General features: G+C 57.0%; 2 protein-coding genes across 2 annotated transcripts in view; one reads left to right on the forward strand and one right to left on the reverse strand.

Moving 5' to 3' along the window:
• The window catches only part of LOC132833932 (B-cell receptor CD22-like), an 89434-nt gene extending 78745 nt beyond the window's left edge, over positions 1-10689 (forward strand). The window contains exons 15-19 of the mRNA XM_060852611.1: positions 278-362; positions 1663-1817; positions 5174-5264; positions 8549-8721; positions 9886-10689. Of these exons, the coding sequence (XP_060708594.1) occupies positions 278-362; positions 1663-1817; positions 5174-5264; positions 8549-8716 (499 nt within the window). The 3' untranslated portion in view covers positions 8717-8721; positions 9886-10689. The remainder of the gene's footprint in view (positions 1-277; positions 363-1662; positions 1818-5173; positions 5265-8548; positions 8722-9885) is intronic.
• A 3537-nt stretch (positions 10690-14226) lies between these two features.
• The window catches only part of LOC132833974 (sialic acid-binding Ig-like lectin 5), a 15967-nt gene continuing 14193 nt past the window's right edge, over positions 14227-16000 (reverse strand). The window contains exon 5 of the mRNA XM_060852680.1: positions 14227-14591. Within this exon, the coding sequence (XP_060708663.1) occupies positions 14355-14591 (237 nt within the window). The 3' untranslated portion in view covers positions 14227-14354. The remainder of the gene's footprint in view (positions 14592-16000) is intronic.

The following is a 16000-nucleotide window of genomic DNA, read 5'->3' on the forward strand; positions in this document are numbered from 1 at the left end:
ACCTGATCACGGGGTTTACAATTCTGAAAGGGGGTCAACTCGGGGTGATGGAGAGACAATATTTCCACTTGGCGGGGGGGGGGAGAAAGAGACCGGAATGATGGGCCGTCAGTAGGAGACAGCTCTCAATAAATCCCATTGGGAATTCAGGAGACACGTCTTCAGCCCAGGGAGTGGGGGAGTGAGGGATTATGGAACTTGTTCCCAGGGCTGTGGTATTGACCCAGGGACCTGTGGATCTTCTCTGAATGTAATAATCTGTGCTCTGTCCTCTCAGGAAGTGGAAGAAGACCGATTCTACCAGCCCACAATGCATTGAGGCAACAAACACTGTCTACAGCGTGGTCATGAAACGGAATCAGGTTAGTGTGGAAACAGCAGGAAGTCCAATGCAGGGTAAGCTCTGTGAGGCCATTCTTCCCCTCTTAGCTAATACCCAATTCAACATGATTGAGTGATCGACTGTCCCACCCTCACTTCCAGGGGCTCAGAGATCGATCGATCTCACGGTCTAGAATATACTGAGCAATTATACTCTCCAAGGGAGAGAATTCCAAAGATATCAGCCCCCCGCCCACCCTGGCCGTGAACGCGTTTACTGTATTCCCAAACACAGACTGGGACCCCACACCCATCTCAGTCCCCAGATTTCCAGTCTCCAGTCTGGGTGGAGTGGGGGTGATGGGAGCAGCTTCTCTGAGCCCCTGTCCCCAGCTCAGCTCCTCCTGAAGTAACACAGCCAGTGGGGGATGTTTGTTATTGGAGTGAGACCCCTGCTCTCTTTCAGGACAGCACAGGAAGAGCCCACAGGCTGCAGTCAGAGGAATGACTGCTATTCACACTGGTGATGTAGTTTCAGGGATAAATATCAGCACCCAGGGCAATGATGCCTCAGCACTGACCTACCGACAGTGCAGCACTCCCTCAGCACTGACCCTCCGACAGTGCAACGCTCCCTCAGCACTGACCCTCCGACAGTGCGACGCTCCCTCAGCACTGACCCTCCGACAGTGCGACGCTCCCTCAGCACTGACCCTCCGACAGTGCGACGCTCCCTCAGCACTGACCCTCCGACAGTGCCCACTCCCTCAGCACTGACCCTCCGACAGTGCCCACTCCCTCAGCACTGACCCTCCGACAGTGCGGCACTCCCTCAGCACTGACCCTCCGACAGTGCCCACTCCCTCAGCACTGACCCTCCGACAGTGCCCACTCCCTCAGCACTGATGGAGAGACAGCGAGAGAGTGACAGAGAGCTAGAGAGAGAGACAGAGAGATACCGTGAGAGAGAGAGACAGAGACAGAGAGAGTGACAGACAGCTAGAGAATGATAGAGAGATAGAAAGAATGATATTCAAGTATGGAGAGGCAAAATGATAGAGTGATAATCAGAGAGAGGGAGAGAGAGAGAGAGATATGCTGAGGGAGGGAGAGAGAGAGATAGAGAAAGTGATATGCAGTGAGAGGTAGACAGTGAGACTGAGAGTGAGAGAGATGGGTGATAAACTGAATAAGAGTATCCACACTGTCCCCCGAAGTTGTTTGGTGTTGGATTGTGTTGCTGGGATATGTTGAGCAGGGCAAGGCGCTATCTAAATGCACATTGCTGAGCAGCATTGTCGGCTGATCCTGCTGCTGTTGTTGTTGTTGTATTCCCTGCAGGCGAAGGAGAGGACGGTGTATGAGAACTTGATGATGACCGAGAGCACGGACTCTCAGGGGCACACCCCTCCAGATGACCCTGTTGAATATGCGACCATTAACTTTGGGGCCAGCTCCCAGACCCAGGAGAGACAGAAACAAACAGGGGCCACTCGGTAATGTCTCAGTGAGGGCTAGAACCACCCAGTAACACCGGGAGCCTGTGGCACTGGAGAATGAGCCGGGTCTGGGACGAGGGATTGGCGCTGACTGGGTTACTTAGTGGGGGATAGTACGCAGCCTCCTGGCCAAATGGCCTATTCCTAGTCCCATCATTGCTACTACAGGGATTGCAAAATTGGTGACAGTGAAGGGGGTGAGCTAAGGTTACAGAGGGATCCTGATCAATTGGGTCAATGGGCTGAGGAGGGGCAGATGGAGTTTAATCTGGGTAAAGGTGAGGGGTTTATACAGTTAATGGTGGGCCCCTGGGGGACAGAGGGACCCAGGGGTTCAGGGACAGAATCCCTTTGGAGTCTGTGTCACATACAGACAGGGGGTGGCAAAGGGGTCTCACACCCTCCCCTTCATCGCTCAGCCCTTTGAGTGTAGGAGTTGGGAACATCATGTTGGGGTTGTACAGGACATTGGGGAGGTCCCTTCTGGAATACTGTGTCCAGTTCCGGTCTTCCTGTTATAGGAAGGATATTATTAACCTGGGGAGGGTTCCGGAGAGATTTCCCGGGATGTTGCTGGGAATGGGAGGGTTGGAGTTATAACGAAAGGCTGGAGAGGCTGGGAGTTTTTTCCCCGGAGCGTCGGAGGCTGAGGGGTGACCTTATAGAGGTTTATAAAACCATGAGGGGGACAGAGAGGGTGAATGGTGGGTGTCTATTCCCCCAGGGTGGGGGGGATTTGAAGACCGGGGGGGGCACATGTTTAAGGGGAGAGGAAAGGGATTTAACAAAGACGCGAGGGGCAACTGTTTTCCCCAGAGGGTGGTCCGTGTGTGGGATGACCTTCCTGAGGAAGTGGGGGGGGGGAGGGGGACAGTTACAACGTTTAAAAGGGATTTGGATAAGGACATGGACAGGGAAGGGTTGGAGGGAGATGGGCCAGGGACAGGCAGGGGGGAGGGGGGGAGGGGGAACTAGTTTAGTTCATTCGAGGGGTTAGGATCTGGAACGTACTGTCCGAGAACGTGGGGGAGGCAGGGACACACAAGGATTTCGAGGGGAAATTCGAGGTAATTCCAGGATTCTGATCTGGGAAGGAACGGTCGATCGATTTCCAAGTCGGGATGGTGAGGGGCTCAGAGGGGGACTTGCAGGGGGGAGTGTGGGGGTATGTGTTTAGAAGGTGTTTGGGGCGGGTGGGGGTGTATGGGTGTGGAGGGAGTTGTGGGTGGGGGGTGTATGCGTTTGGTGGGTGTTGGGGGTGGGGTGTGTAAGTGTTTGGAGGGTATTGTGTGGGGGGTGTATGAGTGTGGAGGGTGTTGGGGGTGGGGGGTGTATGGGTGTGGAGGGTGTTGGGGGTGAGGGGTGTATGGGTGTGGAGGGTGTTGGGGGTGAGGGGTGTATGGGTGTGGAGGGTGTTGGGGTTGGGGGTGTATGGGTGTGGAGGGTGTTGGGGTGGGGGGTGTATGGGTGTGGAGGGTGTTGGGGGTGAGGGGTGTATGGGTGTAGAGTGTGTTGGGGTGGGGGGTGTATGGGTGTAGAGGGTGTTGGGGGTGAGGGGTGTATGGGTGTGGAGGGTGTTGGGGGTGAGGGGTGTACGGGTGTGGAGGGTGTTGGGGGTGAGGGGTGTATGGGTGTGGAGGGTGTTGGTGAGGGGTGTATGGGTGTAGAGGGTGTTGGGGGTGAGGGGTGTATGGGTGTGGAGGGTGTTGGGGGTGGGGGGTGTATGGGTGTGGAGGGTGTTGGGGGTGAGGGGTGTATGGGTGTAGAGTGTGTTGGGGTGGGGGGTGTATGGGTGTGGAGGGTGTTGGGGTGGGGGGGTGTATGGGTGTGGAGGGTGTTGGGGGTGGGATGTGTATGCGTTTGGTGGGTGTTGGGGATGGGAGCTGTATGGGTGAGGAGGGTTTTGGAGATGGGGTGTATGGGTGTGGAGGGTGTTGGGGTGGGGGGTGTATGGGTGTGGAGGGTGTTGGGGGTGGGGGGTGTATGCGTTTGGTGGGTGTTGGGGGTGGGAGCTGTATGGGTGAGGAGGTTTTTGGAGATGGGGTGTATGGGTGTGTCATGTGTTAGGGTCTAGGGGTTATATGGGTTTGTTGTGTGACGGGGCTGAGGTTGGGGCAGATGTGAGGATCATATTTGACTCGAGGTTCCCCCCGGACCATCACCGGAATGAGGGGTGGGGTCAGGTTTCCAGTTTGTACCTGCTGACTGTTCACTATCTGCAGATCATCGAGTGTGTGTATGTGTGTGTGCATGCGTGTGTGTGTGTGTATATGTATGTGTGCATCTCTGTCTGTGTGTGTGTGTGTGCGTTTGTGTGTGTGTATATATATATATGTATGTGTGCATCTCTGTCTGTGTGTGTATGCATGTGTGTGTATATATGTATGTGTGCATCTCTGTCTGCGTGTGTGTGTATGCGTGTGTGCGTATATATGTATGTGTGCATCTCTGTCTGCGTGTGCGTGAGTGTATATGTATGTATTTGTGCATCTTTGTCTGCGTGTGTGTGTGCGTGCGTATATATATGTATGTGGGCATCTCTGTGTGTGTGCATGTGTGTGTATGCGTGTGTGTGTATATATGTACGTGTGCATCTCTGTCTGCGTGTGCGTGTGCGCGCGTGTGTGTGTGTATATATGTATGTATGCATATCTGTCTGCGTGTGTGTGTATGCGTGTGTGTGTGTATGCGTGTGTGTGAATGCATGTGTGTGTGTATATGTATGTGTGCATCTCTGTCTGCGTGTGTCTGTATGCGCGCGTGTGTGTACATATGTATGTGTGCATATCTGTCTGCATGTGTGTGTGCATCTCTGCATGTATGTGTGTATGCATGTGTGTGTGTATGCGTCTGTGTGTATGTATATATATGTATGTGTGCATCTCTGCGTGTGTGTGTATATGTATGTGTGCATCTCTGTCTGTGTGTGTGTATGCGTGTGTGCACATGTATGTGTGCATCTCTCTGCGTGTGTGTCTGTGTGTGTGCGTATATATGTATGTGTGCATCTCTGTGTGTGTGCGTGTGCATGTGTGTGTGTACATGTATGTGTGCATCTCTCTGCGTGTGTGTGCGTGTATGTATATATGTATGTGTGCATCTCTGTCTGCGTGTGTGCGTGTCTGTGTGTATGCGTGTGTGTGTATGTATGTGTGCATCTCTGTCTGCGTGTGTGTATATGCGTTTGTGTGTGTGTGTGTATATGTGTTTGTGTGTGTGTGTGTCTGTGTGTTTGTACGCACGCGCATTGGTGTGTCTCTGCGTGCATGCGGATGGGGAAGACACAGAGAGGAGAGGTCCCACAGATATTTATTGCTCCTTCCAGCTCACAGTGTGCTTTCTGACATTCACAGGGGGAAAGGGAAGAAGCCTCTGAAAGCGAGACCTGACAATGATCCGACTGTCATCTACAGCTTGATAAAGAAGGCACCACCTCCATCCCAGGTATAACAGCCCTCGTCCCTAAGAGGCTGGAGGGAGCGGGTTAGCGGAGGCTGGGTGGGGACACTCACTGGCTGGGTTCAATCCCAGAGACAGAGAGACACAGAGTGCAGACACGGCATTACATCCGAGAGCCCCCAGACCGTCCCATCGGAATGATGGCTCCAGAGGGGCCAGAGGGTCAGTACTGAGGGAGTGCCACTCTCTCCCATGTTCCCAGCAGACACCCTCCCATAATATGGGAATGATTCAGTGACAACAGAAGGAACCTTGGAACCTATAACCATCAGAGGGTCAGTGCTGAGGGAGTGCCGCACTGTCGGAGGGTCAGTGCTGAGGGAGTGCCGCACTGTCGGAAGGTCAGTGCTGAGGGAGTGCCGCACTGTCGCAGGGTCAGTACTGAGGGAGTGGGCACTGTCGGAGGATCAGTGCTGAGTGAGTGGGCACTGTCAGAGGGTCAGTGCTGAGGGAGTGGGCACTGTCAGAGGGTCAGTGCTGAGGGAGTGTCGCACTGTCGGAGGGTCAGTGCTGAGGGAGTGGGCACTGTCGGAGGGTCAGTGCTGAGGGAGTGGGCACTGTCGGAGGGTCAGTGCTGAGGGAGTGGGCACTGTCGGAGGGTCAGTGCTGAGGGAGTGTCGCACTGTCGGAGGGTCAGTGCTGAGGGAGTGCCACATTGTCGGAGGGTCAGTGCTGAGGGAGTGGGCACTGTCGGAGGGTCAGTGCTGAGGGAGTGCCGCATTGTCGGAGGGTCAGTGCTGAGGGAGTCAGTGAGATGTGTGTCAGTGTGTGTGTGTGTGTGCCAACACCTCCCTCTGCTGGTTATCAATGGTAGTTCAGATCTCCCTTTGTTCCAGCAACAATATTTCCATTTCTCTAGCACCTGACAGTCTCATGTACACGATCAAATCATCATAAAACCTCATCCTGAGGGAAGGACTCTCCAAGTGAGTCATGGATCATGTTCCAAAACTGGGCCCCAGCCTGTTACAGGAAATAAACCAACAGATTCATCGTCCCCTCTCTGTCAGAGATAGGGAGGGGGAGTAGGGGCTGGAGGGGGTTACAGAGATAGGGAGGGGGTGTAGGGGCTGGAGGGGGTTACAGAGATAGGGAGGGGGAGTAGGGGCTGGATGGGGTTACAGAGATAGGGAGGGGGGTGTAGGGGCTGGAGGGGGTTACAGAGACAGGGAGGGGGAGTAGGGGCTGGATGGGGGTTACAGAGATAGGGAGGGGGTGTAGGGGCTGGAGGGGGTTACAGAGATAGGGAGGGAGTGTAGGGTCTGGAGAGGGTTACAGAGATAGGGAGGGGGTGTAGGGGCTGGAGGGGGTTACAGAGATAGGGAGGGGGAGTTGGGGCTGGAGGGGGTTACAGAGATAGGGAGGGAGTGTAGGGGCTGGAGGGGGTTACAGAGACAGGGAGGGGGAGTAGGGGCTGGAGGGGGTTATGGAGATAGGGAGGGGGTGTAGGGGGTTACAGAGATAGGGAGGGAGTGTAGGGGCTGGAGGGGGTTACAGAGACAGGGAGGGGGAGTAGGGGCTGGAGGGGGTTATGGAGATAGGGAGGGGGTGTAGGGGCTGGAGGGGGTTACAGAGATAGGGAGGGGTTAGGGGCTGGAGGGGGTTACAGAGATAGGGAGGGGGTGTAGGGGCTGGAGGGGGTTACAGAGATAGGGAGGGAGTGTAGGGGCTGGAGGGGGTTACAGAGACAGGGAGGGGGAGTAGGGGCTGGAGGGGGTTATGGAGATAGGGAGGGGGTGTAGGGGCTGGAGGGGGTTACAGAGATAGGGAGGGGTTAGGGGCTGGAGGGGGTTACAGAGATAGGGAGGGGGTGTAGGGGCTGGAGGGGGTTACAGAGATAGGGAGGGAGTGTAGGGGCTGGAGGGGGTTACAGAGACAGGGAGGGGGAGTAGGGGCTGGAGGGGGTTATGGAGATAGGGAGGGGGTGTAGGGGCTGGAGGGGGTTACAGAGATAGGGAGGGGTTAGGGGCTGGAGGGGGTTACAGAGATAGGGAGGGGGTGTAGTGGCGTGAGGGGGTTACAGAGACAGGGAGTGTTGAGATGGAGATGACTGAGTCCCCACAGGCTGTGTTATTTGAGCCGGGATCAGTGATGGGGGATGACGAAACTGTTTCTTCACTTTGGGCTGTATACATTTCGAAATGTTCCCACATATTGCAGGGTTAATGGGAAACTATTGTGACAACATTACTGTCAGAACGGAAACAGATACTGACAGTGACCGCTCCCTCAGCACTGACCCTCCGACAGTGCCCATTCCCTCAGCACTGACCCTCCGACAGTGCCCACTCCCTCAGCACTGACCCTCCGACAGTGCCCACTCCCTCAGCACTGACCCTCCGACAGTGACCGCTCCGTCAGCACTGACCCTCCGACAGTGCCCACTTCCTCAGCACTGACCCTCCGACGGTGCCCACACCCTCAGCACTGACCCTCCGACAGTGCCCACTCCCTCAGCACTGACCCTCCGACAGTGCCCACTCCCTCAGCACTGACCCTCCGACAGTGCCCACTCCCTCAGCACTGACCCTCGGACAATGCGGCACTCCCTCAGCACTGATCCTCTGACAGTGCGGCACTCCCTCCGCACTGACCCTCTGACAGTGCCCACACCCTCAGCACTGACCCTCTGACAGTGCGGCACTTCCTCAGCACTGACTCTCCGACAGTGCCCACTCCCTCAGCACTGACCCTCCGACAGTGCGGCACTCCCTCAGCACTGACACTCCGACAGTGCCCACTCCCTCAGCACTGACCCTCCGACAGTGCCCACTCTCTCAGCACTGACCCTCCGACAGTGCGGCACTCCCTCAGCACTGACCCTCCGACAGTGCGGCACTCCCTCAGCACTGACCCTCCGACAGTGCCCACTCCCTCAGCACTGACCCTCCGACAGTGCTCACTCTCTCAGCACTGACCCTCCGACAGTGCTCACTCTCTCAGCACTGACCCTCCGACAGTGCCCACTCCCTCAGCACTGACCCTCCGACAGTGCCCACTCCCTCAGCACTGACCCTCCGACAGTGCCCACTCCCTCAGCACTGACCCTCCGACAGTGCCCACTCCCTCAGCACTGACCCTCCGACAGTGCGGCCCTCCCCTAGTCCCGGTGAGTGATAATGGGAGTTGTCTGTTTCCTGAGGGTTTCAGTGAGATGCCTGTCCCTGAGCGAGGGAGGGAATCTGTCCCTGACAGAAGGACAGTTTGTTTCTGTCAGGCCATTCTGGCATTCACCCTCTCTGCTTTCCCCCTACCACCCTCTCCCTTAGGTGACCAGTGATGATTATGAAAACGTTGTTCACTTATTTGCCAAAGGGGATGATTCCAGTGAGGATGAGCTGAATTACACGTCCGTGCTCCATCTGAACTCCCCTGGTAACCGTCCCCATCGCCGCGGCTCTCGGGATGACAATGAATACACCAGCATCAAGTTTTAATCACGGTATGTCCCCTCCCTGACTGAGATCCACCGCTACAGGGCACAGTGTCTCCGAATATCACTGTCCTGTTTGGATGGAGAGAGAGAGAGAGGGAGGAGAGAGAGAGAGAGAGAGGGAGCGATATACAGGGAGAGCTAGAGGGAGAGATGGAGGAAGGGAGAGTGATCGAAGGAGGGAGAGAGATGGAAGGAGAGAGAGAGATAGAGGGAGAGAGAGAGGGGGGGAGAGCGCGATAGAAGGAGGGAGAGATATATAGGGAGAGCTAGAGGGAGAGATGGAGGAAGGGAGAGAGTTGGAAGGAGGGAGAGAGATAGAGGGAGGGAGCGATAGTTAGAGGGAGAGTAAGAAATAGAGGGACAGAGATAGAGGGAGAGAATGAGACAGAGGGAGAGAGATAGAATGAGAGAGAGAGATCGAGGAAGAGATGGAGGGAGCGGGAGAGAGAGACAGAGAGTGAAGAGACTGAGGTTGGGGGAGGGAGAGATTCAGTGAGAGAGAGAGAGTGAGATAGATTGAGGAGGAGGGAGACAGTGAGAGAGAGAGAGATAGAGGGAGAAAGTGGGAGTGAGATAGAGAGACAGAGTGAGAGAACGAATGACAATGAGATAAAGGGAGTGAGGGAGATGAGAGAGAGAGTGAGTGAGGGAGAGAGTGAAAGGATGAGACTGAGATAGAGTGAGATTGAGAGAGGGTGTGAGGGAGAGATTGTGAGACAGTGAGTGTGAGAGAGAATGAGAGTGAACTGAGCGAGTGGGAGAGAGAACAAGGCACCGAGAGATCGCTGAAGATTTTGTAATGTACGTTCACTTGGATTGACTGAGGGAGAGGGAGGATGTGGGACTGACTCCCACTGGGAGTGGGGAATGTGGGACTGACTCCCACAGGGAGTGGGGAATGTGGGACTGACTCCCACTGGGAGTGGGGAATGTGGGACTGACTCCCACAGGGAGTGGGGAATGTGGGACTGACTCCCACAGGGAGTGGGGGGATGGGAATGTGGGGAGATGTGAGGATGTGTTGGGGGAGTGAAAGCTGGAATGCAGCAGAGACAGCAGCACACAGCCAACGGGCCAAGTGGCCTCTTTCATGGGTAGTTTACTAATTCTGCCATTCTCTCTCTCTCTCTCTCTATGTCGTTCTCCCTCCGTCACATTCCCTGGTTCCAGCTTTTACTGTTACCATAGATAACTGTGGACAAGCCTCACATACCGAGGCATTTCCTGTATAAAGTCCAGAGGGGAGATCTCACTGAATATTGTTATCGAAATGTGCATCCAGTGGAGAGTGGCAACAGGAGCAGGTTACACTGAAGATGGACATCAATAATCACATTGGGAGAGCCGTGCACAGTTCCAGTCTCCGTATCCCTCAGTCAGACCCACACTCGGAGCACCGTGCACAGTTCCAGTCTCCGTATCCCTCAGTCAGACCCACACTCGGAGCACCGTGCACAGTTCCAGTCTCCGTATCCCTCAGTCAGACCCACACTCGGAGCACCGTGCACAGTTCCAGTCTCCGTATCCCTCAGTCAGACCCACACTCAGAGCACCGTGCACAGTTCCAGTCTCCGTATCCCTCAGTTAGACCCACACTCGGAGCACTGTGCACAGTTCCAGACTCCGTATCCCTCAGACAAGGTTCGGATGCTGATGAACATGATGCTGTGGGTGTCGGGAATGTTTAGTTGGCTGGAACAGGCATAAGGAAGTTCTCCCAGGAATGTGGGTCATGTGTTGCTAGCTCCAGCCAATGTGGCCTCAGTCCCTGCGTTGCGATGTTTCCCTGCTAACCCCGAGGGGGTGGGGAGGTGGGACTGCATTTTCTGATTTGAATATTGCCTTTTAGAGGAGCATTGTGAAACCCATGGGATACGGAAACAACTTCGACCTGGACCAATCCACCAGCTCACACCTCCACCTCAGAATCCTTCTCCCTCATGGGATAGCAGGGCAGGAGGGGGGGTTACAGAGACAGGGAGGGGGTTACAGAGACAGGGAGGGGGTTACAGAGATAGGGAGGGGTGTAGGGGTTGGAGGGGGTTACAGAGATAGGGAGGGGGTGTAGGGGCTGGAGGGGGTTACCGAGATAGGGAGGGGGTTACAGAGATAGGGAGGGGGTGTAGGGGCTGGAGGAGGTTACAGAGATAGGGAGGGGGTGTCAGGGCTGGAGGGGGTTACAGAGATAGGGAGGGTGTGTAGGGGCTGAATACGTTGGGGGAACTGGGTCAGCAGAGTGTGGGATCTGGTGAGTTTTGAGTCGAGGTGGGAGAATATTGGGGAAGACAATGAGAGATGGTACAGAGTAATTAATCATCTCTAAATAAAGTTGTGATGACATTGTACATAACCCCAGTCAGTCTGGGCGCCATTTGAGTGATTGTATTTTTTCTGACATGTGACTGTAAATTTGCAATTAAAGGATTTAAGAGATTCTGTTTGTGTGGATCATATCCCCAGGGAACTCACACAGCCCCTGAGAGGGTCAGAGACATTTCTCTATCTCTGAGGGAGAGTCAGTGCTGAGGGAGTGCCGCACTGTCGGAGGGTCAGTGCTGAGGGAGTGGGCACTGTCGGAGGGTCAGTGCTGAGGGAGTGGGCACTGTCGGAGGGTCAGTGCTGAGGGAGTGCCGCACTGTCGGAGGGTCAGTGCTGAGGGAGACTGGGTGAGAAGGAGAGGCCTGGGGGGATAGACCTGGGGATTGAGATGGAAATGGAGAGGGCAGTGAAGGATTAAGGAGGGGAGGGGGGGGGGAGCTGTGGGAAGTTCAGGGGATGAGGCACTGAGTCCAATGTTCAGAGTGACGCGGGGAGAGGTCCAGGAGGACAGTGACAGAGAGCGGGTCTCCCGGGATCCCTGGGAGGTCAGCATTCACTCTCAGCCACTCCAGTGATCCAGTTCAAACCCCACCCCGTGGGATCCTGCTGTGCCCTGTGCTCCCTCTGCGAGATCTCCCCAAAATCCTGGACAGAGGCAGCATAGACTCCCTTCTCTGTCTTGGAGGGAGTGGGTACCCCTTCGTGGGGTTAGCGTGGGCATGATTAGGTCCTGGGATCAGACTCTGTAATGCCCACATCCCCTCCCACCACCCCGAGAGAGAGAGACAGAGAGAGAGAGACAGAGTTCTGCCTGAACATTGCGAGTTGAGGCCAAGTCTTTTACTTCATGGTCTGTGCCACACCTGTCACATACACGGTCACTTCCTGTCTCGGCACAGTCAACACCAGACAGGCAACAGAGTCCCTCAAATCACCATGTCCTGGAGGTCCCATCCAAACCTCAGCGTTCCGACACTCTTCCTGAGAGCGCGCTGGGAAATTCCGCACCGTTCCCAAACACCAACCACATGCCCGAAGGAGGCCATTCGCCCCGTCACGTTTGCTGCTCTCCCGCTCGTCCAGGCGTCAGTCTCCTCCAGTGATCTCTCTCTCTCTCTCTCTCTCACAATAGAGTCACACAGCAAGGAAACAGGCCCTTCGGCCCAACCCGTCCATGCTGACCCAGATATCCCAACCCAATCTAGTCCCACCTGCCAGCACCCGGCCCATATCCCTCCAAATCCTTCCTATCCATGTCCCCATCCAGATGCCTCTTAAATGTTGTCATTGTACCAGCCCCCACCACTTCCTCTGGCAGCTCATCCCATACACGTACCACCCTCTGGGGGAAAACGTTGCCCCTTAGGTCCCCTTAGGTGTCTTTGCCTGATGGAATTTTGACTTGCAAAACGTTTCACAGTGAGATTCCACTTTCAGGAAGCAGGGGGGACCGGTCTTCAGGGACCCAGCACCCTCCCGCCCCCACCCATCCACTCGCTGAGGTGGGGGGGGGAGGTGTGTGTAAAATCCCACTGATGAACTCCTCCCCCCATACTGAAGAAATTCCTCATCTCCATCTTCGAAGGGTAACTCCCTCCCCTTATATAACTCCACCCCTTGCTCTCGTTCTAGACTCCCCCCTCCCCCCCACGAAAGGGGAAGTGGTAGGGGTGGGGAGGGGGCAAACATTCCCTCCCCAGCACAGTGGGAGCAAGACTTCCCCAACTTTCTACCCCTTTTGTAATACCGGCCGACGCTGCACCCCCTCTTCCTGCCCATCAGGGCGCGGGGCTGACTGTTCAGTCTCCCAGATCCCACTGCCGCGTTCCCCGCTATGTCCCGCTCGCAATGGAAAAGGGGGACAGTCTCAGCACAACGGGCCGAAAGGTCTCCAGCGATCGACTCCGGGAAGGAGATCAGTAAGGGGAACTGGGAAGGCACAGGGAGATTCACACACCCTCCTCATTCCTGAAGAAGGGCTCATGTCCGGAACGTCGATTCTCCTGCTCCTCGGATGCTGCCTGACCTGCTGCGCTTTTCCAGCAACACAGTTTTCAGCTCTGATCTCCAGCATCTGCAGTCCTCACCTTTCCCACAGGGAGATTCCGGCCAGGAATACGATGGGAAGGCGGTGGCGTGGGACAATTTCGACTGAGTGGGGAGGAGATTTAAACGGGAAATGTTTCCGATAACAGAGAGGGAGGGGGAGACGTGCCCCTTTCCCAGTTACATTCACCTTGGGAGGTTAGGGGGAGACCGGGATAGAGAGAGAGAGAGAGATCTGCGCAGGGGGAGGGCCGGATGCCCACACTCGGAGCTGGGTCCGGGAGGGAGATTCCGAGGGGAGGGGTCGAGGGCAGATTCCGTTGGTGCCAGGATTCCGGATGCAGCCGCCCTGGGGTGTGGGGGGTGGGGAGGAGGGGAGGGCTGAGCATCAGGCCTCACCTTGAGGGAGGGGCTGGGGCAGGTTCACATCCCAGAGAAACCCAAGGGGAGGGACCGCTCCCTGGAGACAATCCCCAGAGGGAGACCCTCCTCCCCCCTCATGGGGCAAATATGTCAACCACCCCACACCCTCCAACATCCCACCCCCAAATCCCGGGAGGACATCAACTTGTACCGTCACAGAGAGAGGGAGGGGGTGTAGGGGCTGGAGGGGGTGACAGAGATAGGGAGTGGGGGGGTGAGGGGGCGGGGGGCGGGGGGGGGTGAGGGGGTGAGGGGGTGAGGGGGGCGGGGGGGCGGGGGGGGGGGGGGTGAGGGGGTGAGGGGGTGAGGGGGTGGGGGGGTGAGGGGGCGAGGGGGTGGGTGGGTGAGGGGGTGAGGGGGGCGGGGGGTGGGGGGGTGAGGGGGGCGGGGGGGTGAGGGGGTGAGGGGGTGGGGGGTGAGGGGGGGGGGGGCGGGGGGGGGGGTGGGGGGGTGAGGGGGTGGGGGGGTGGGGGGGGTGAGGGGGGGGGGGGTGGGGGTGGGTGAGGGGGTGAGGGGGCGGGGGTGGGGGGGGGGTGAGGGGGGGGGGGGGCGGGGGGCGGGGGGGGTGAGGGGTGGGGGGGTGGGGGGGTGAGGGGGTGGGGGGTGAGGGGGTGAGGGGGTGCGGGGGTGGGGGGTGAGGGGGTGAGGGGATGGGGGGTGAGGGGGTGAGGGGGTGGGGGGGGGGGGGGTGAGGGGGTGCGGGGGTGAGGGGGTGAGGGGGTGGGGGGGTGAGGGAGTGAGGGGGTGGGGGGGTGAGGGGGTGATGGAGTGAGGGGGTGGGGGGGTGAGGGGGTGAGGGGGGTGGGGGGGTGAGGGGGTGGGGGTGAGGGGGTGGGGGGTGGGGGGGTGCCTCACTGCAGTTTGATCTCAGCGTACTGAGTACTGTCCCTGTTGCCCACGATCCCATGGGAAGGCTGGGATTTGGTGAAGTCGATGCAGGCATAGTGAAGCTCCACACGGTCAGACACCGGGAGATGCTCCCCGTTCTCCGTCTGCCTCCCCGCGCTCACCTCACTCCCTCCCTCACACCTGCACTCAGCCTCCTCCTCCGTCTCCTCCACCTCGTCCTCCACCTCGTCCTCCACCTCCTGGAACACAAACCAGCCAATCAATATCGCAGGAGGCCATTCAGCCCCTCCTCCTCCAGCCTGTTACACAGGAACAGGAGGCCACTCAGCCCCTCCTCCTCCAGCCTGTTACACAGGAACAAGAGGCCACTCAGCCCCTCCTCCTCCAGCCTGTTACACAGGAACAAGAGGCCATTCAGCCCCCCAGCCTGTCTCCTTTCTCAATGAGAGGACTGCTCTACACCTTCTCTCTGGAACCCTTAACCCCAACAGAAAGAACCCCACCCGCTTTCAATTCCGACTGAGTGGGACAGATTTTTCAGGGGAGTTTTCAGGGAGCTGGGGGAACGGTAAAGTGTCCCCCTCCCCTCCGATTCTCCCCTGTCCCTCTCTGCTGGGGTTGGGGGGCAGTGGATCCTGATATACCTCGCTCCCCCTGCCCCACCCAGCTCCAATTTAAATGATCCCTGCCCCCCTTTCCCTCGCCCCCACTTCCCTGGTGTCCCAGACTCACCCCACCCAGGGGAGGGGAGGGGGGGGGGGGGGGGGGGAGGGTGGGGAGTGCTGGTAAACCCCTCCCTCTGCAGTTGGGACGTCTAAATGTTGATTAACTGAGTGAGCCGGTTAACCGAATTAACCTGAACCTGCTACAAGCCGGGAGCAGAAACGGACTCAAAAGCAACCCGCAGATTTAACTCAAACTATCCCTTTGGGGGCCTTGGGATAATAATTTAGCTCAGTATCCCCCCCCCCCCCCCCCCCCGGGCCACGTGCGGTGCAGGGCCGGGAGGAAATGGGTCGATTTCTCCAGGACATGGGGAAGAGATCGCACGTTCGAAGGGCCATCACCACCCCTCCCGAAGGGCTGAACAGCCTCCTCGGGTGATCGCCACAGCCCCAATGCTGGTCTCCGACCCACCGGCCGTGCAGAGGATACAAGGATCGAGCGAGGGGGCGGGGGGGCAGGTAGGACTGAGGAGGGGTTGGACAGGTTGGGGAATAACGTGGGAAAGTGTGAGGTTCTGCACTTTGGGAGGAAGGATAGAGGCAGGGACTGTCTTCGAAATGGGGAGAAAATTCAGAAATCTGAAATGCCGAGACTTGGGAGTTTTAGTCCGGGATTCTCTCAGGGTCCACTTGCAGGTGGAGTCAACAGGGAACTGCAATCATCTCGGGAAGACTTGAATATAAAAGCATGGACGTACGTCTGAGGCTCTATAAGGCTCTGGTCAGACCACATTTGGTATATTGTGTAGTGTTGGGCCCCATATCTCAGGGAGGATGTACTGGCCCTGGAGCATCTTCAGTGTAGGTGCATGAGAATGGTCCCAGGCATGAAAACTTAACATGTGAGGAATGTGGAGGGCTCTGGGTCTATACTCAGTGGAGTTTAGATGGATGAGGGGTCATCTAATAGAAACTTACAGAAT

The sequence above is a fragment of the Hemiscyllium ocellatum genome, chromosome 38 (assembly GCF_020745735.1).
Source record: "Hemiscyllium ocellatum isolate sHemOce1 chromosome 38, sHemOce1.pat.X.cur, whole genome shotgun sequence".
Classification (NCBI taxonomy): domain Eukaryota; kingdom Metazoa; phylum Chordata; class Chondrichthyes; order Orectolobiformes; family Hemiscylliidae; genus Hemiscyllium; species Hemiscyllium ocellatum.